The 21,355-nt window shown below is 44.7% G+C and overlaps 1 protein-coding gene across 9 annotated transcripts in view; it reads left to right on the top strand.

Moving 5' to 3' along the window:
• Positions 1-21,355, top strand: part of LOC118504356 — a 148,113-nt gene that overhangs the window by 121,144 nt on the left and 5,614 nt on the right. For 7 of the 9 annotated variants that reach the window (XM_036038747.1, XM_036038745.1, XM_036038746.1 and 4 more), the window contains 7 exons: positions 9,527-9,746; positions 10,220-10,477; positions 10,623-10,734; positions 10,954-11,146; positions 11,360-11,568; positions 14,223-14,353; positions 14,429-14,673. In XM_036038747.1, the coding sequence (XP_035894640.1) occupies positions 9,527-9,746; positions 10,220-10,477; positions 10,623-10,734; positions 10,954-11,146; positions 11,360-11,568; positions 14,223-14,353; positions 14,429-14,673 (1,368 nt within the window). The remainder of the gene's footprint in view (positions 1-9,526; positions 9,747-10,219; positions 10,478-10,622; positions 10,735-10,953; positions 11,147-11,359; positions 11,569-14,222; positions 14,354-14,428; positions 14,674-21,355) is intronic. The other 2 variants (XM_036038748.1, XM_036038749.1) reach the window with 1 other exon arrangement.

Genomic DNA, 21,355 nt, shown 5'->3' with positions numbered 1-21,355 from the left:
ATATAGTGTGATGAAATGGGCAACCTGCAGCGTGTTTTGATAAAATACTAGCCAGCGTACAGATTGCTTTCCTTCTCCAAGCACGCATCATGTGACCATAAACGCCATACACGCAAGAGAGGAACCTTACTGTGGTGCTTCGCTCCGCAGATGTTCATCTGTAAATTCCATTACCATCCCCATTCTCATCATCATCGAGGCATAACGGGTCGAGAATAGTACGGTCACGAAGATCAACTACCTTTTAGCGGTGGTTGGATCTCTCACCGAAACCTGCCAACTCACTGTCCCATGCTGCGGCAGCAAGAAACTAGCTGCCGTTTCAGTAACCAGTCGCTAAACCCATCCTTGGCCAACCAACCAAACGCAGGATCGCACGCTGATTGCTGTTGCCAGCGCTTTGGATGTGGTGAAAAATGGCGTTTGCCATGGGAAGTTGGTTGAATATGAAAACCACATAGCCACACACACACACCCAAATGTCTTCGACACCTTCTTAGCCGCATCCACACGAAACTCTGAAAGCTAGATGAAATCTCGTTCCAATCCACGGTGCCAGTGTTCACACGCTGGTTAGCACCGTTATAATTAATTCTCACCGTTGGATTATACATATCGTTGCTATTAAACTTTATTTGTCTACGGGTTTAGACCCGCTACCTTTCTGTAGCGAATGTCAGCGCTTAGGCGTGCCGTGGCAGCTATCTTCGTAAGCGCTTTTCATTTCGCTACGGAAGCAAAGTTTGTCCTAGCACAGCACAGTCCGCACAACAGTTTGTGTATTTCCTCGGAAGGTAAACGAGAGTGAATAAGCTTAATCTGTTGCTGTTGCTCACCGTCTGGAGAAGTATTACTATTTGGTTACTTAATATTTACGACACCGTATGAAAATATGGGTTTTGATTATAACTTTTCACGTCAGTTAGATGTGCTGCTATCCGAGGAATGTAGCAAAGTGTTTAATAAAAAATTCACATGAACGTTACCGGAAGAGTCGCTACCGATAGGGTAACGTTTCCATGTGAAAGCCTGAGTTAATTATGAGTAATGCGTTACATCAACAGAACCTCATTTTGTAAAGTTTTCCAATCCAATTTTCCCGTTCTTTTCCGCATTCCTTTCTGCGGGCACGATAGGTTGTAGCGTACATTATGCATAACTTTGATCTATTTTTTTTTCTCAATTTTATTTTCCTTAGCTACATTCATTTTTCATGTACCTATCGTTCAATATTTCTCTTACATTGAAATCCTACCATCTAAACAATGCTGGAGCAAGAACAAAAAAAACATGTCTTTACCCAACACCTGTTCTACACTGAAAAATGCGCAAAGCTCTATTTGTGTGTGAGTGTGAGTGTGGGCAGGCAAAAATAAATACCGGAACTTTACCCATTTAACCCATTTCCGGTTGGGCAAGCCGCTGTGGGCTTTTTTCTTCGCTTCCGATCGCTTTGGGGTGTGCCAGCACCTTCAGGGTGCTGGGTCAAAGATGGTCCACCTGCCTTTCGGTGCCTTCAGTAACACCGGTAGGCACACCAAACACAGACACACGGCTCCCGCAATCAACCGCAATTTCAGGCGCTTGTTTAAATTTGATATGTAAATTTATCCTACCGAAGAAAGCGCAACCAAACGACCGCCCGCTAACCGTTCAAGGCTCTTTGGAGAGGGTTGGGAATTGGAAAACTGCGGGCCTGCCAGCAGTTACACAGCGCCCGAGTGGCCAACAGCGAATGCGATAAATGGAAAACGGCTCATCGAGCAAATAGTGGGCCACGGAAGTGGTGGAAATCACCACGTTGTACCACGTTGTACACGCTGTTGTTATGTACACGACACAGTTTACCGTCTCCTATTTTCTACGGGCTTAAACTAATCACCCTACCCGGTGGTTGTGATTTTGTTGTGTAATCTAGTTGTTAAACTGTTTGATTAGTTTCCCTATTTGCTTGTTTTGTTTTTTCATTCTATTCTGCATTACAGCATTGTTACAGCTGCACGATTGTTTTTCGGTTCATTTGCATATTAATTGGATTGGAAAAAGTGTCCGTAAATCAAGAGAAAATAAACCCCTTTGCGAAAGATTTCTTTACCTTTGGTGCGAAACTTAATGGACCGCATCCTTTCCAATCTGGAGTTTAAATTTGTTGGTGCGAATGAAACAAAAAAAAAAAACAAACCCCGCGCAAATCATTAACCTTGCCTTAGTTTCTTTTCTCGCTTGCTTTAAAGATGCCACACTGGCTAAACAAGCATCATCAGGTGAAAGCAAAGAGCGACGAAGGTCGGTCCACAAAGATGGGATTAGTGTTGGATTAAATATTGTCACTTGACCAGCAAGGTAATGAGCGGCGGGAAAATGCTAAATTAACTGCAAGAAACAAAAACTGAAGCGACCTCTTCGCTTGGGTTTTTCTAGGTTAACCACGGTAACTAGGGATTACCGTGCCTGTAGTTGACTGTCTGCTGCTTACGCTGATAAAGTTAAACCTGGCTGCAAAGCTAAGCAGAAGATAGGGTAGAAACATTCATGTTTTTTTTTGTTTTGCTTCTGTTGTGCTATAAAGCTCTAGCAACATTGGGATGAATTTTAATCATACAGAAAGCTATTAAAATTCTGCATGCAGAAGACGAGTCTTTTTAATGATTGGGTTTAATTACGCTTTGATGGTAATGATTTTTTCGTAACGATGATGAAAACGTTGTTGGGTATGGTATCCCATAAGCTGTTCCTCCCAAGAGTTATTAAATTCTCCACCGAAATGCAGTTTTTGGTTACTAAAACTTGTATCTTCTCTTTTTATTTATTGACCTAAAACGTTAGGAAAAATCATACACCAGGTTAGCTTAAATACTTTCTTAACGTTATTTTGATTAATATTCTCTCTCCCAAAGCATACAAGAACTTTATGATCGTCTCATACTAATTGAAAATCCATTACAAAGTTTAAAATCTAGTTAAGCAATTAACAAATCACACCTCAACATGCCCGAAATCGCACAACGCTGCTACCAGAAAGCTTGCCATAAGTTCGCAGCAAAGAAATGCTTCATCATAAAGCCAAACGACAAGCTCACTTTCTTGCCTGACCAAACAGAGCGTACGCCCGTTGCCGAAAGTTTATGAAGCCACATTTCTAATTCTCACGCAACCAACTTACCGTACACGGACGTCCATTGTTGCCCATCGCCGTGACACCGTGGCCAGTTGTGGCCAGTCACGAGGGTAATACATACCCGGAAGATGGGTTGCATTTGTTCAACTCTCCTCCTTCGCTTCGCCGGGGTCATACAACCCGTACGAAAGCATACAGATTCTTGCTGTGGGAAAGGCGGACGCAGAGGGTCATGACATAAATTTATGCACTTTACGATCGCTACGACGTTCGTAGCGCGTGTTGGCTACCGGGAAGAGATTAAGCATGTTTTGCTGGAGGGTGATGTTTATGCTTGCTCAAGAAACCTTTGCGTTTCCAACCTTTGTGTGTGTGTGTTTGCCAGCTTCCTTTCGGGTGTATTTAGTCGTGCAGCGAAAGAGACTCATCTGCAAACGGTTCCCTCGTAAAGAAGGCTAAAATCTTAGGCAATGTACTTTTCCAGAACGTTCCAGTGGTTTTTTTGTGCTCATATTACAAAGCCCTCGGATGCTGTAGACCGGTGATGGAGAGTTCCTTATCGGGGTGAAATATATTTCATCCTAAGATACTTATTGATACGGTTATTATTATTAGCTTTTTTCTTTATTAATAATTTTTTTTATTCTATTAGAAATTATTGTTTAAGAACGATGACAAAACTGATCAGAAAAATAGTTTCAATTCAATCATAACTGCACACACAAAAAATACATCAAAGCTTTTATCTCCAGAATTATTTTCTACCAAGTCGATCCGTACTTCAGGTGTCGAATGCTATAATCAAACAAAACAAAAATGGTTATACGCTCACACAACAACTACTGTAAGCTGCAGCAAAAATCATACTAATTGAAATCACACATGGGACTAACTAATTCATAAGCCCTTTTTGTCTAATTCGTTTATCTTTTGCGAGATGCTCAACCATCAGCTCAAACGTCCCAGTGCGGCCCGATAAGCACACGCTCGAGTCGACGATAAATCTTAATGCCGCTGAATGTGCTCCGTTGCGAGAAAGCTCATGACAAGGCCGTCATTATAGAAAAATCAATTTGCCGGGGCTCGTTATGTAAAGGATACATCCCGGAGCAGGCCAGCCGTCCGATTTCGGCCAACAGCGATGAATTCTCTTTTCCTTATAACCGACGCCTCGGGACCATATGCTGCCGTAACTGTGTTATTCTTTGATAACGAAATTACGTCTCTAGGCATGGGAACTCGATCAATCCGTCGTTGAAGGAGGGTTGCGTGCCAAGGCAGCCCAAACCATACGGATTCCGGATAAGAAGGCGGATAAAGGAGTAACGTTCGGTACCGGCTGTGCCACTCTTACCTAATCGAAAGAATGTCAAGGAATGTTGCCATTGCGCGTGCTAGAACGAGAAGGACACGCCGCCAAAAACAATACGCTGGCCCATCAATCATCCATTCGTCAATTTTCATTACGGCTAAACTCGATCAGTTTTCCGCAGTTCGCAATCGTTCATCCATTTCTGCTCCATTATATCGCTCCTCGAGCGTGGCCGAACGATTCATTCATTCACACCATCGTAATGGGATCTGGGGGTTGTGTGCGCGTAGGAAAAACCAACGACGAATGGAAGGCAAAACACTCCCCGTACCCAGGCCCTGGCTTACCAGACAAGGGTTCGGCAGACTGTCCTGCCATCCATTTCAGTCCAACCATACCCCTATTCTAGGCTCCTACCCTGAGTGGCCCCATTTTCTTCTCGCCTCATCCAATTTGTGTCCTGGTTTTTGTTGTTGCGCGCGTTAATAATTGATGAGTTAATTACTGGGAACGACCGAACACCGGGCCTGCCTGCCATTTCCAACCGGTACGGTACGGCATGGTTTGCATTTTGCTAGGATTTCTAGCGAATGGGCGATCCCTTTCTTTTGTCCTGCTCTGTTTTGGGACCGTTCGTCGTTCGTTCTAGTGATCAATGATATCCTCCAAACGTGGCCCGTACACCGGGCGGATAGATCTTCGCGCACGGAAGGATAAAAGTGGTCTTTTCCTAACATTCACCACCATCCTTCCGGATGTCCCTGTCATTCGTTTGGCATGCGGATAAGTTTACGGCTTGGACATGGGTCGACCCATTCTTAACAGCGATCTAACAAAAGCCTACCATTCACAGACACACAGGCACACAAACACACTCGACACACATAAACAATACACAAACCGGTATAAATCGCGTCTTTGAACGTTCGCTTTTCGAAGCAAATGGGTTGGCCAAAACTCCTCCAAAAGGGAAAAACATTGTTACACACATTCGTTACACATCAAACAAACAGCAACACTCTCGAAACTTCTTACGTTCCCTACTTAATGGTCATTATCTATGTTTGGTTTGCTTTGAGTCCTCTTCAAATCCGGTTTTGGATATGCCGGAATTAAGTAAAAATCAATAACTATCCGTTGAAGATGATGGTATCCACGGCCGCTGTTTGTCGACTCGCTAGCTAAAGAGCTACTCGCGAGTGGAAAAGTTTACCTAAGCCAACATTTCTTCGATCCCTTTGGATGGATTTGTTTGTGTTACTTGAGTGGATGCATCAGCATAACACGATCTGTATTCAGATAAACCTGAAAAGTGTTACAAGTGGGTCATAATTATCTTGAAAACACTAGTCTTCTTAATTTATACCGTCTTCTTATTATTTAACCGTAATCACATACTGAATTCGATATTATTGCAAACCTCTAAAATACCGAAAATAATCTCTTCTTTCAGTTGAATGATATGGCAGAATAAAAATTTACTGCAGGTCAACCGCCTTCACACATTTCCCTCCCTTGTCTCATTGAGGCATCGCTCACAAGCGCTCGCCACTTCATTCTTGCATCCGACATCCAACCAAAGCAAACGTCTCAAATTCAGTGTATTATTTTGGATTTTGTTGAGGATCAACGTTGTGGGCCAGCTTCTCTGGCAACGGCTCAAAACACACCCTCCAAAAACAACTTCAACTAAAAGAGCGTCTACCAAGACGTCCCATAAACGAGTCCATCTTGTCCATCAACATTCCAACTCCGTCGGTCCGTCTATACGCCAGTACCGGCACGAGAGACTGTTGCCTACGCGGACGAACGAACGGTCGCACAGCACCAGTGTGAGGTTGGAAAATTTACTTTACCGGATTATGAAACGAGCCACTCGAGTGCGAGGTCGTGACTCGTGGCGACGGAACGATTTGCGACGAATGTCCCCCGAGTGATGGCTGTTGTTTTGCTGTTGCCGCCATTCGCCGTGTCGTTTATACGGTATGAACGTAAATGGTTTCTGCCTGCCATTCTACCTTCCGGCACCGCACCTCACAGGACACACTCAAACAGTAGCGTACTTCAAGCATGTCCTTTATCCCCTTAGCGTCATGCAAGCTTTGGCCGTGGTGTGGCAAGGATTTGCTTCGGCCCATTTGAAGATTTTTGCTTTTTCACCTTACCATCACCACTACTACCATCCGATTTCGGTTCTGGGTAGTGTGGGAAAAAAAACTTACGATCGTGATCATCATCATCATCTTTTGGAGATTGTTGTTTGCCTTTCGCATTCGGTTCGTTAGCGTCCCGAAGCTCAGCACGGTGACGACAGTTGAAAAATATACTTAACAAAACGATGATAGCCTTAACGCTAATGCTTTTTGCTGGCTCTACTTTTACAGCAGTGGCACTAGTGAAGAGGCAGACAGCCAACGTACCCTTCGACAAGTGGCTGTACGTACCTTCATGTAAGACGCGCTTTTTCTCAAAGCCAATTACTACTTATATTTCAACCTCCCCTTCATGTGGGGAATGGTTCTGTCACTAATTCTTTAAACGAAACCGGTGAAATGGTGATACCGTCAATAAACGAAACGTTTTACACTTCCATTCTAACTAAAAAATGGATTCTCCCTTTGCTCCCCTGTTTACGCTGCTGGTATATGGAGTGGAAAAGGGCAAAGCGTTCGTACACTGAGCATGAAAGGTGGCATCATTTTTAACCTCCTCACACCCAAGCCTCCTGCGGGTGAGATAATAAAATAATTAACACCCTCTCCACAATTGAAACGATTCTGCTACGTTTCATCTTCGAGAAATTCCGAGCATGCACCCTGCGAACAAAGGGGAAGCGTTACTGAACTTTATTTTTTTAACTTCCACCATCTCACAGAGGAGATATAATCAGTTCGATGACAGTCCCTTAACGAAGGTTAGTAGCAGCAGCAACCCGTGTTCGTGACGAGGGTTTCATTAGCTTTCGGTACATGCGCCGGGTTTAATGACAATTTAACCCACCCGCTTTTAAGCGTGCTGGCGTGAAAATGTTGTTAAGCAACGTTCGGTGGATTATACAACCGTACGAAATCTGCAGAAATAAAGATATTGAAACTTTATTTTGTATGATCACAACCGAAATCATTCCCATAATGCTGGTTCGAGATCGTGAAACACCATGCGCCTCCATCGAAGTAAAAATTGGTTTTATCCACCTTCTAGAGTATCAAAAAACTTTTAAAATTACTTTTCTCTCCCTCTTTTTCTCTTGAATCTTTTTTTGTCTAGTTGCAAATTCTTTCATGACCAAATGAACTAATAAATGCCACAAAATTTTACGTTGATTGAAGGCAATCAATTTTCCGTCCCATTCCATTTGTTTGCTGCAAACATTTTTCAAACTGTTACCAAGTGAGCCAACAACAACGCTCGGGGGCAAGTGGCCATACAGTAAACCGCTGGCTGATAAACGGTTGCCAGGCCGTCAGACAGACGGAAAACACCAACCATCCGTAATCATTATCCGCGTCCGGTACTTGGCGCCTCCATCGGAAATCGGAGACTGGCCTACTTTGTTTTGCATTCTTTCGTCGGTGTGTTCATCTTCATCGTTGTGAAGGAAAGATGCAAAAACCAGCTCGTTCAAATAACACTGCAGTCAATCTTTCGATACACGCGAAACGGAACACCGTCCCATCTGGATATTGAATTTGTCCATCATTCTTCTACCAAACCAGCACACAATTTACCACTGACCTACGCGCGAAGGAAGAATTATGCTAAGCTTTTACTAGATTTTCATTCCACGTCCAAGTTTCACTGCCGGAAGCCTACAGTCTTCCCACACGCAAAACGCGCTACAATCTAGCTGTACCCGACACGGGTACCGCTTGCCACGACGGAAAACATTTTCTAAACCCATTTTACAAAAAGATTGATGATGGGTTCCGGCACCCGCTCAAATGCCCGTTCGCTAATTCGTTTGTTGGGTTCCGAAAGAGGCCCAAAGACTCAAAAAAGGCACTCATACCACCCTGCTCCTCACACATATCCAGCCTATATCCACACGGGCATTTTGTGCGAATGCCGCGGCGGTGGAAATTATTCGCGCATGAAAATGCGCTATTTGGCAGGCGGACGCGTTCCGTTCACCATTTATTAGATTACACTTCAGACTGTGCAAACTTTACGCAGTGGTGGTATGGAAAAGAACAGGATTCCTCGTTCTGCTGACCAAACCTGTCATGGAAGGGCTTAAGCCAACGCCGGAGGACGATGCAACGGGCCGAATAAACATTCGCAAACATCCCTTTTTGCCTTAACACTTGTCACGAGCGTCCCTCGAGTGGGAATGGTTCCTGAGGATTACCCCGGTTCACCCCGGCATGCTCATGGCCACTGTCTCTCTACAAGCTTTAATTGGAGCGGTAATTTCATACAATCACTTGCCATAAATTTCCAACCCAATCCTTTTGCGTCGGTGAACACCGAGGGAATACCGAGCAATCGGTGTGGTTGCCATTTTTTTTTTACTTTGGCAAACCTCCCACCATTCGCCGGTCTTCAAAACCGACATAAATTCACGTTCATCCACGCGTGTGAAACCGGGGGCCTACTTTTGTTTTCGCTAAACGTCCTCCTGCAAAAGTCCAACGCACGAGTTGCTTTATGATGAATTAACATGCAAAAATGCTCACTTTCGTTTCCTTGGTGTATGAGAAGTTATGGATGATGGTGTGCAGCTATGGAATACTGTTGCCACGACCACACCGTGGTCTATTGAGTCAGTTAAGCTCACAATTACTCTTTCCGGATGGGCTCCGTTCCAGGGAAACCACAACGGTCCAAGAGGTTGTTGTTTGCGTTGAACGGGGCAGTAGGTGGTACTAAAATATTATGCTATTTCCATTAGTAATAGGCTTCACCTGAGCTAGCCAAATTCTTTATAATCCTTGTCTTGTAATTGACCTTCGACACGCAACGCAAACCTTTCCTACAGCATACTGGACATCCATTAGACTGTTGCAACCCTTCCATGATGGATGTACTTACGAAACAAAAAAGAAATATTCTAACTTTCTTCTCACTCACTTTCTGCTCTATTTCTGCCACCATAGATGAATTCTGTGAAGACTATCCGCACAATCTTATTCCGACACCGGGGTACTGGATCGAATGTTCCCGCCAGAAGATCGCCTTCCCGAACCAGCACACGATATGGGACGATAGCGAGTCGGAGCATGAGGACGCCGCCCGTGGTATTACCGTGGAACCGCAGCTAGAGCGCAACTGCAGCGATCTGTACGAGGATGACGAAGATTCGGACAATGTGCCAAGGTAAGCAGCTGCCGATGCCCAGTGGACTTCACCTTCATGACAAACCATTCGCATGTTGGCCATCGGTCCATCACACGCGCCACATCACTTTCTGATGCTCGCTTCTGCACGCAATTCACGAACACTTACCAACACAACATTTCAGCCGTGTAGCATTAGTGTAGCGCCGTTCAAATTATGTTTCTTTCTTCTGCTTTTTCTCTCTGTCTCTCGTTTCACGCCTGTCATTTCACTCTCTGTTTCTATATTATCCTTTTTGTGTTACGCTGTACATTGCAATGGCTTTTACATTCATTCATGATTTGTATAAAAACAACCATACGTACCATACCGGTTGAATGAATCACATCCAACACACACATCACCACTGTACATCCGTTCACGATCGCTCGCACATCATCATCAACCATCGTGTCCGTTTGTTTGGTGAAATCACGATTACCACGCGCTAACAACAGTCAGCATTTCCGTAGAAAAAAGACCGCCATCGAGGAGCAGTGGGAGCAGCAGCAGGGCTTCGAGCTGACCTCGGTCGAGCAGGAAACGTACGAGAAGTACTTTTACGGTACCGAGCACTGGAACTACTTTACCAACGATGAAGATCTCGGCCCGGTAATCCTGTCGATCAAGCAGGAAACGATCAACGGGCGCGACCAGTTCCGCATCCTAGTTAGAGCTATCTCGTACACCGTACATGGACTGATACCAGCCTCCTGTGTTTTTGCTGATAGGTAAGCGTGCAGTGTGGCTCCATGTAGTCCGTTTGCCACGTTAAAGCAACGCCTGAATGCAGGCTCCATGCAACTCGTTGATACCTTCAAATGCACACATTAAACAATGTTCTCTTTTCTTCGCTTTCCTTCCTATTTTTGGCAGGTATAATAGAGAAGAAGTAGTTAGATCGTTAGGTAAGGAAGTAAATCTTAACCCACCACTGACGCTGGGACAGTTGCCCGATACACCGGAAGAGCTTCTGAAATTGGATCAGGTACGGAACGTCGTCCCGGCGTTTGCTTGTGCGAATGTTGGCCCATTGCCAATATCTGTAACAGCCAATGTCCTTCCTTCCAAAAGCTTGCCCCTTTTGCAGCGTTTCTAGAAATTGAATTTATTTTCCTTTGCTTGGTTTTAAATATCACACCCCCATTCGACTTGCCAGCCTCATGGCACACAAACTGATTCGACTTTTTTTTCTTTCCTGCTGCAGGTTTTCATAAAATCTGAGCTGAAGGTGGGCGTGATCTACGTGAAGGAGGGTCAATATACCGAAGAACAAATTTTAGACAATAATGAAAATTCACCGTTATTTGAGGAGTTTTTACAGCTACTAGGCGATAAAGTTAGGTTACGTGGTTTTGATAAATACAAAGGCGGCCTTGACACTGTTCACGATTTGACAGGTAAGTGGTGGGCTTACCGAAGAGGACCGCGTGCCTTCAAGCACTGTCAGTTTCAGCGGTCCCGAGGCGCACGAAAAACGCCAGATGGAAAGGATGAAACCAACAGTACACACACACGCACACATACACAGATATACATCCCACAAACCATAAATACTAATTAATCTGTGATACACCCTTATCTTATTACCATCCACGGCTCGGCCACGGCAGGACTTTACTCGGTTTATACAAATTGGCGTTCGATAGAGATAATGTTCCACGTATCCACGCAGCTCCCGTACGAAAAGCACGACCCCCAGAAGCTCCAGCGTAAGCGCCACATCGGCAACGATATCGTCTGCGTGGTGTTCCTCGAGGCGGACAACACCGCATTCAGCCCGGCCTGCATCAAGAGCCATTTTTTACATACGTTCATCTTGGTAAGTAGCCAACGGTGTCTGCCGGCAAATTATTACCACACAGCCCACTTCAACAGTCGGTTCGGGTCGGCTGGTACGGCCTTACATAATGCTGTCTCGAACGGTTAGCTCGGTCGCTTCCGGTGGTGTGTCTTTCGGCACCATGCCGCGCACGGTACGGAAGCGGTTGTTTAGGCCTGCACGGAAGACACTCTCAACCCATCCCCAGCGGGCCGCTCGTTCTGCTGTCGCACGCAGTATCACGTGCCTGGTAGGTCGTGTCGTGATCGTGCTGCGGGATGCCGATGCTGTGGCCGCTGGCGCGGCAGCAGGGAGCTGAATAATTTGTGTCCAGGCATGTGACTACAAGGGCGGTACCGTGGGTGAGCGTGAACGGTCAAATCCAGCCGTACCGGGGAGCGGAAGAACTTACCATTATTTTTATGACAGTGTGACTGTTTTCACCTACACACTAGCGATAACAACACCATGAACCACCACACGATCGGGCTGTCCCGTTCCCGTATTTCATCCATTTTTGCGTGATACGAAAACTGCTCCAGTTGAAATCACGTGCCAACTCCCTCGTGCTGGCGGACGCTGGCACTTTTCTTAACCTTGTTGTGTCGGTTAGTTGAGCATGTGGGGTTATGCTCTAACGAGACTGCTAACTCGTGAATTCCGCACAGACCACGATGCTTTGGCGGCGATGGTGAGGATAAAATGAACCAGTACCACTGCTCAACAGTCACTCCCATTTGGGATGGTCAGCATTATTAGATGCTGCGTTTGGTTTCCATCGGATCCAACCGTTCCTTTCGCTTGACTTCATTGCACCCATACCGGCCCTAGTGCCGGTCTAACTTCGCCCTTTTTGCCAGCACTGAAAACCTATATCCACTGAAAGCTTGTAACGCTGTTCTACACAGTGCACAATCGTGGGGTGGAAGGTGTTGTCCAGATCAAAGCACATCCAGCGCTGCCATGTAGAGAATGAAATCTCTACACTATCCTCCGGGCAGCGCGTACCCGTTGTGCATGTGTGCTCTGGACATGAACGCATTTGCGAAACCGCGAATTGTGTCTGACGATCTCGGACAGATTTCCCACGCAAGAACATTAGATCATTTGCCTCCGCTTTGGTGTGTGTTTCGTGGCCAGACACTGAAACGCACGCTACCGGCATGCCAGCTACTGGCATGTAACTGAACACGGAGATCATGATGTTTGCATCCATACTGCAAACCATTACAACGCCAAAACAGACGTCGTAGGAGCGGGAGAATGAACACGAATGGTACGACTGAATTATTGTATTTCCACTAAAGGTTTATTTCGCATGGAACTTATTTCACTGTTTGCTCGGGAAATTCAGCAAACTATACTATTTGCTGATTGGGAGTTTTGAACAGCGGCGTTTATTGGCTGACAAGCAACTGTATTTTACCATCAAAAATAGTATGTGTTCTGCGAGAGTCTCGAAAAGATGATTTTAAATTTTTAAAGCATCCTAAATTTTTTTAATGATTTCTTTTGCCTGGAAATTTGGCATTTACGTTGTTTTGGTCTGATAATGACCAATTGTTCTTTTGCCTGTCCTGGCTGTCCGATAATGAGTTTGGATAAATATAAGCATATTTTCAAATAATTTCTGGCATCATTAAAAGCAATTAACTCAGTAAAGCTCTTGGTTTATCATATCGAATCCGACTAAGATGAGAAATAATATGTTCAGCAATATGATACCATGCAGCATTAGCAAGACTCCCATACGTCCAAGTGCTATGCGTCCTCCCTCATACACATACGAATACAAGCAACCAAAACGCTTTGCAACGATATTCCCATCCCTTTGATCTACTATCTGCCAATCTCAAAATCAGTACCATTTTTCATCTACCAAATTGGGAACCGAAAAGGTAAACCCCAAACAGGTATCACTTGCCCAAACCAACATCCCTTAAAGCACGAAAATGTTCCTGGTGCTCTTGTGCAGGCATCATATTCCAATTCCCGGGAGCCATAAAACTGTTGACCAAATCATCGAACCGGAACACGGGTTGTTTGGGGTGATGTGAAACACGGCAGATATGGGTGGATGAAATTTAATGATTATAAGTTTCGTACACAGTACGCCTTGGGTGGTGCGAGCGGGAAGCGGATACCCGTATCAGATTCGTTGGGGCAGGATGACACTGCGGTGGGCTTGAGAGTTTTCGGTTATTTATTTTTCTTTCTACCTTTCTCATCCTGTCATTTACTTTAGGCTTTACCCTATCTCTCTGATCATCGAAACCACTTTTCATTGTACCTACGAACAACCTTTTTTTTTGTCGGACCGAAACCAGACAAATAGAAAAAAAATTCTCCGACGTACGATGCATTCAAAACTATGCAACTCATTCTAGCGTGTTGGTGCGTGTGTATTTGCGAATGTACTGAGACTGATTCTAGTCTCCGTCCTGTCTTGAAAGCTCATCGTGATGAAGGATGGAAAAAAATATCTCACCATCAGTTTATCTCGTCCAATCTCGAGTATGTCCAGAGGTTCATCAACTTCTAGCGTAGCTTCTTACCGATTTCACTTTTCTTAACTTAAGTAAACAAACATACTCCTCACATCTTATCTAATCGATTCCTCTATTGTTGTTTTCCTTCTTCCTCATGTTCCTTAGGTTCGTGTTTCGGCTCGCATCAAACGGAAACCGACGCGCTACGAGGTTTCAGTGGTGACGCGAGATGAAGTCGGTGCCTACAAACCGTATCTCTGGGAACAGTCAGTGTTCGAGAAGGGTCCGATGTTTAGGTAAGTGATCACCGGGAAGCTTGCCACAGCAAACCACGGTTGCAATTTTTTCGTCCTAATCCCGTGCTTCCCCAGAGAATGGTTGCTGACAAAGATCGTGAATGGCGAGCGGGCCTCGTACTCGGCGCCCAAGTTTGCAAGGATGCAGGAACGCACCAGGTCCCAGATGCTTGAGGACATCGTGGCCAACTTGGCCAATCACGCGGAAACCGGACAAATCCCCAAACCGTACCGAAGGGGTTCGTGGAGACCCATCGGTGAGGATCCTTGCATGTTACGAGTGACAGTTAGTTGCTGTATGCGACTCTATGTGCCGCATAGTATGTACTTGAAAGCTATCTCTCTCTCTCCTTCTCTTTCTCTCTCTCTCTCTTTTGCTCTCTCTATTTGCAAAAGACATACTCATGCACACAGACTCGCACTTTCTCTCTCACACAAACACAGGCTTCCTCATACGAAATTGCACACGTACGTTACCGGTCATTTGTGTTAATCGCCTTATCGAACTTACATGTTAATCATTCATCTTTAAGTTTTGTCCCGATCTACCCCCAACACTCTCATGTTTCCTTTTTGTTTCGTTTTTTTAATGGTACTTTATCTCTTTTTCGTTTTCGACGGAATTACACAACTAATTGGCAAAAATACCTACCTTACTGCTACTAACTACTATACTCGTACAAACCATAACACAAACGTTGCTTCTACATCTAAATCTTTATATGCTCTCGTTTCCTCTTCGATCGTATGCTTTTTTCGTGATCGTGAAGTAATTGTAAGATGAGCTTTCGTGGGTGTAGAATGTACTATTTTTGTATTCAATTTCTGTTAGTTTACGCATTACCGGTCTCTTAACACATTTTGTCTCAAAACTAGCCACTTCTCTAACTTCTCCGTCTTTTGGATTCTAGTCCCTCAAAGTGATGTTAATTTAAGGCTTTTATTAACATTTAACGTCAACCTAAGAACTTTAAAAACAAACACTACGTCACTTCAACTTCACGTTTTTCTTTAAGTTGGGAAAAGTTTCATCATCAGACCAAAAGTTCAATCTGCATTTTAAGCCATGCGGTTCTGAGAACATAAATTTCTATTGTTGTGCTTATCGCAAAACCGTTGTGTTAGAAACCCCAACTACTACACAACAACTATGTCACTCGGCCAAACAAGGATGATTGTTCCTCGTTCAAAGCTTCCTTACTTCACCTATTTAAGACATGTTTGCATCAGTTGCTAACAAGGAGCATGGGCATTGGGTCATAAACTGGCTCTAGCTTAAGTCTTTAGTACACTTTTTCCAACATCACCTGTTTCCTGTTGGGTTCTTAAAGCTCTAGTTACGACCGAATTAAAGTAGAGCTTCTTTCTTAAGGAAAACAACAAACTATCTTATGCTCTTAACTTCAGTGCAAACTCACTTCTTGTTGAATCGTCAACCCTAGCACAGGGTAGAAACTTTTCCTGCAACTATTTGCTTACTCTCTCTCTCTCTCGCTCTCTCCTATTTCACCCAAACAATCCCTCACACACTAATGCTCACACAGTAAACGAACCGTAGAGTAAATGCAGCGGAAAGCCATTGTCCTTTTACCGTACCGTTGGCCACCGTCCACCGGTGAGTGGAAATCTATCGACCACCTCCACACCCAGCCCGCCAGCTTTACGGGCAATTAAATTAGGAAAATTATTAAGCTCCTGCTAAGTGAAACATAAAACTGTGAAACTCGGCGTCGTTTGGTGAACTTTTCCTTGCCTCGCCCGGCTCTTGTCCATTGTGTTTTCGGGCCGATGCAACATTGTACGACCTACCGTAGATGGCAGGAGTATGTCGGGACCATCGGGTATGGGTGGTGAGGAAGGAATTGTGAACTTTGATGTCGCCTGGCTCCTGTCGAACCATTAGTAATGTAAACATACTCATTCACGTGTGTCCGCCATCGAGCGTGTGAGATGGTTGCGTTGGGTGAAACCTTTAAGGGCCAGAAACTCTCTAATGATAAAGAGGATAATGGGGAAAAAGGGAGGAAGAGAGAGAGAGAGAGAGAGAGAGCACGAGAAAGAGTTTGGACACATCGCGTAACCCAGTTCCTTTACCCATGGCTCGATCCCTTGTTAAAAAGGATACTTTTCTTCCCTTCCAAGCTCGTTACGTTACGCGCTTTTGTTTCCTTGCTGACGGGTTCTGTGCTCACCAGTGAAACCAGTGTTGGTGCACAGTCGCGGCACCCACCCACAAACGCGCAAGATAAAAATAAAAGTGGCTCCCGTTTTCGGAGCTCTCCAGCTACAACAATGCTGGTCACCGGCGGCATAATGCGACAACCAGCCAGACACAAAAATACACGTAACTTGATACCTTCTCGCTAAAGGATAGACACACATACAGACCAAGGTAGCAAAGCCCGGGTACGCTAAAAAGATCCCGGGAATGGACGTTTGTGTAAAACCCAACTGGGAGCTGGGAGTTTTTTTCTTCACCCTCGACCAGCACCCGTAACTGGGGCAACGTGAAACGTAACGACGCCAAAAACCTCGAACCTCGGGGAAAACTCACTCGCATCAGAACGAACTCTGCACACCGGGTTAGGCTTTCGCTTTGCGCCCGTTCAACACACCCCCGAACACATCGTCTATCGTCTGCCATAACCTATGCGAACGAATTGTTTGAACATCCACCCTTTTGTTCCGCGGGTTGTGTTTTTTTTTTTGTTCATCCAAGGAGCGTACCGTTTCCGGTGGGACAAACCAGAAAACAGGGGGAAAAAATAATAGTCCGAATCCCGATTCGCGATGCCTTCAGGGTGTGTTATACTACACTTGGTGTGAAACCGGCTCGTATTCGGTTTACGCGAACATTTTCTGCTACTATAGCGCTATTGTGCTGTCACGCCTTAGAGCGTATACATGTGACACTGTAAGGTACCAGCAGAGTACACTCCTCGGGTGTGGTTACCTATTTTTTCGTACACGATCCCTTCGAGCTTTAGGTGGATGCTTGTTTGCTTGTTTGCCTTATGGTTCGCTTATTGTATGATCATTTCTGTCTATCTGCGTGACATTGATTACTTACCACCAATCTATCTGGGCATCGAATTTCCATGCCTAGCATCCACGTCACAACCAACAAGGATCATCGCTACGTGTAAGACTCGTGAGTTGAGATATACGTGCGCAGTTTGAATTGAATGCTTTCCTTAAGTGCTCAAAGTTATAATTGTTGCTCAACATCTCTGCCTTACCGGCAAGATTAGAGTACCAGGCTGTATTTTTACCAGGAAAGCAAGACATAATACACTGCTCCCGGTGGTAGGATGATTGTTTGCTAGCAATTCTAAAGTTTCTTCCGGTCACGCCATTCTGCTTTCTGTGGAATTGTTTAGCATTCTTTTAACTTGTTCCTTTCAGACGCTCGGCCATTTGCTTTTGACAGACTTTTCACACTATGTGGCGTTAAGAGAGTTCACGCTGTTTGTAATGAATATTTCGTTAAAAGTACAACCTTTGTCAACGGAATGGTAAAAACGGGCATGATTTGCGTTAAAAAATATTGTTGAGATTTTTACTCCAACTTATGGAGAGCTTAATTTGGTTGTATATTATTCTTTTGTTTTATCAATAAACTGTTAAGAAACTAATTTTGAATATGGTATGGAGCAAATTATCATTGTAAACTAATGGGAATACTACGCCTTAAAGTATGCAATTTCATGTATTTTTCTATTATTGCACGTACTTCGGGCTCCTACACTTTAAACAACAAGACTCGTGCACCATTTCGACCTTATAGCTTTAACTAGATCGAGTTTTTAGCTAAAGCATTCCGCTGAAGGGCTTTGTTCCGTAACGGAACACCTTTCCGTTATGTTCAGCCATGATCGTGTCCGCTTGAATATGGTGTACATTTTACATATGCAATTCAAATGGCTATTGCTCAAATGGCTACACTATTCTTTTACTAGCACGCATCGGATTTCACCGAGATAAATACCACTTTAGTGGTGTTACACGCGGACCAGGACGGCCAGAAGCTATCGGACTGACCTTTCCTAATGGTGCACCATTCCCTGTGCGCTAGGTTATGATTTTCTCCTTTCCCTACGTGCAAAAAGGATCCCATTTTTATTCATTCATTCTTCCGCACGCTATCATTTGCACGGTGTAACCGAATGGTGCAGTGCACAAGCCGCCAAGCTGTATGTGAGATTTAATTTTGGAAAAATGAGATTCAACCTGCTATGCTGTTGAACCACCTGCAACCTACAGAAAAATGCATCACCATTCGCAGATAAGGGATACCCCCGATCAGCTCCCATTATTCGCATTCGTTTTCGTTTAGCAAACACCGGCATCCGGAACGGTGCAGCTAAGTAAGAACTCCCGAAATGGGCATTCTAAGAGTTTCACAACTTTTTCACCACTTATCTCGAACGACCGTGTAATGACACCCAGCCTGTGGTTTTCGGTGGGGTCTTTTGGGGTAGAGAAGAACTGCAGAGATTTTTCTGTCCTCACGGTACGTGAACGCATGCAGAACATGCGGCAGACATCACCTAAATCCACCTATTTGCATTAACCTTAATGGGACCGGAAATCTTGTTCCAACTGCTATTATTCGCAATTTTTGCCTACCAGCGCCAGAGCCTTGCACGAGCATTAAGCTTATTAACTGGATGGTGTTAGGCGAGGGCGTAAAGTTACCTTTAAGAGCTTTCCACTGTGTAGCCATGTTGAACACAAGGCGTGTGTGTGTATGTAGTTCCCGTACAAGCAGAAAACATACCTCCGAACACCTTCCCGTTTTGTGTGATACTAATTCATTAAAGTGTATCTGTGCGTTGTTTTTATTAGTTTCGTTCGCTCACAGCTTACTAAATGTTACCATGTCCCTGGAGGGAAAAAAAAACGCACCTCGAAAGGGATATTTCTTGATTGTGCTCTGCCGGATGTGGATGAGTTTTTCCAGGCAGGAGAGCAATGAAAGTGCTGCACATAAAATTGAAATCATGACGAAACCCCGGAAGCTGTGGTTCATTGCGGACCGATTCGGTGTTTGTATGTTTTTAAGAGCAAAAAGGGGTAGAATATTTAAAATTATCTTCTTTTTCTTGCTTCTTTGCTATGTTTACCCTTTCCTTGCTTTCAAAAGCCACCTGTGTCAGTACACTTTTTATCGCTTAGCACGTTTTCTTCACCGGTGCCCCTTTTTGCGGTGCGGAAGTGTTTTTCGGGTGGCTCCAAGAAGCTGCTACCAAACAAGCAAACACAGGGGTTTTTATGCTTTGCACTCTGTACTCCCATTTCACGTGTCCACTGAGCGACAGAAGGCTTCGGACGACGGCTGGTTTGGGATTTTATTTTATTTCATTTTATCTCATTTCATTTTATCTATTTAGTTTTTTCGCTTCCCGACCCGGAGATTCTCCCCCCCTCCCGAAGGCTGGTCTAAAGTTTAGCTAACCAGCTTGGACGGAAGCTAGTCATGTGTTTCGGTAGAGCTGGCTAGTTTGCTAGCTAGCAGGGTTTTGGCAAACAGAGATCCCAACCGGATGGCCGAGCTCGTTTCTTTTTTTCCTTCAGGAACTCGAGTAGGTGGTCGGCGTACCGTTGCGGTACTATCTCTAATGGAGATTAAATATTTATTAAAATTTATCATTAGCTGTCCGTTCTCGTTCGATGCACGACGAAAGGCAAAAAGGACGGTAAAGGGTGAGCAAAAATGTTCAAACAACATTCAGTCGGTCGCCAGTTGAACATGGCCAACATGTTGTTGCGCTGAATGCTGTTTCGCACCGGCAAGATAACGATGTGTGCTAGATGTGTGTCGTTTGTGGCTTACCCGAGAAGCCAATCCACTATTCAGTTAGCGGATTGTGTTTGTGCTTTTTGTCATCCCACCAAGTTCCGCTTTTAATTTGATAAAACCGGGATAAAATTGTGTTCCACCGCTACACAGTGAGCGGAGACACGATGCACCATGATGACATCCTTGATGGTAGCTGCTAGCTGTGACGATAAGCGCCTAACTGACCAGGCCAGGCCGTGTCCGCACAAGCTTATAAAATTATCAAACGAACCGTACGACCTTGCTATGGGTGAAACAAAACGAGCTAGACGCCCAAGACATAATCCGTTGGTGCGACCATTTCTGCCAATACCGCCTCAATACTGACAGTAATGAGAAAGGTTGGTCGCTAGAAGTTGCTAGTACTGACAATGGTACTAACGAGTGTGGTTGCCGTCCCATTATATTATCCCTGTCGCCATGAACCGAGCTCCTTCTCATACCTTCCTCAGGCGGAACAGTCGAGCAATGAGCAACGGCGACGACGACGGCGGGCCACAACAGAAAAAAACCCCTGTGTATCGGCGTACTATTGCCGAGCACTAAAAGCAATGAGTGTTGCTTTCAATTATTCATTCTACCACCACCGTAAGGATGGTGGGGGTGAGCTTTTTATACTTGTTTTCCCAGCGTTGGGGGTAAGAACACAGGCACGTAATGGGCACCAAAAGCACCACCGTCAGCGTGTCGTGCCTTGTTGCAAATTGATATAAACAGTCAAACGCTGTTTCTTTGCGGAGACACCGAGCGTGACTAAAGGAAAGCTTAGCCGATTCAGTTTTTGTCTGTCGGTGTGTGCGTTTGAGTAAGAACCAGCTTTTCCCCTGTTTTTCAAAGCGTTAAAACGATCGCACAAACAACCAACCATCTAACCCCTTTCTTTGCGAACAGATTAAGCGAAGCCGTTCGATGTTCTGGAGGGCTGTTGGGTGATGGCGTTAAATTTTATCGCCCTCCATTCCGAAACGATGTAGCTCCAAATAGTTGGAACAACGCTTCGAAATCGACACTTTCGCAAGCGGTTCCGATGTACTCTCGACCCTTTTTTGCTGGAACTTGCGAGAAATGGGGGGGTAAATTTGGTTAAGATATCTCCCCGTATCGTGTTTGATAGCATCCATTGTCCCCATTATCGACAATGCTTTTTAAGTGAGGGAGAA

Source organism: Anopheles stephensi, chromosome 2 (genome assembly GCF_013141755.1).
Source record: "Anopheles stephensi strain Indian chromosome 2, UCI_ANSTEP_V1.0, whole genome shotgun sequence".
In the NCBI taxonomy this organism is placed as follows: Eukaryota; Metazoa; Arthropoda; class Insecta; order Diptera; family Culicidae; genus Anopheles; species Anopheles stephensi.
Note: the sequence above shows the minus strand (reverse complement) of the source record. Positions and strands in the feature narration are given on the sequence as shown.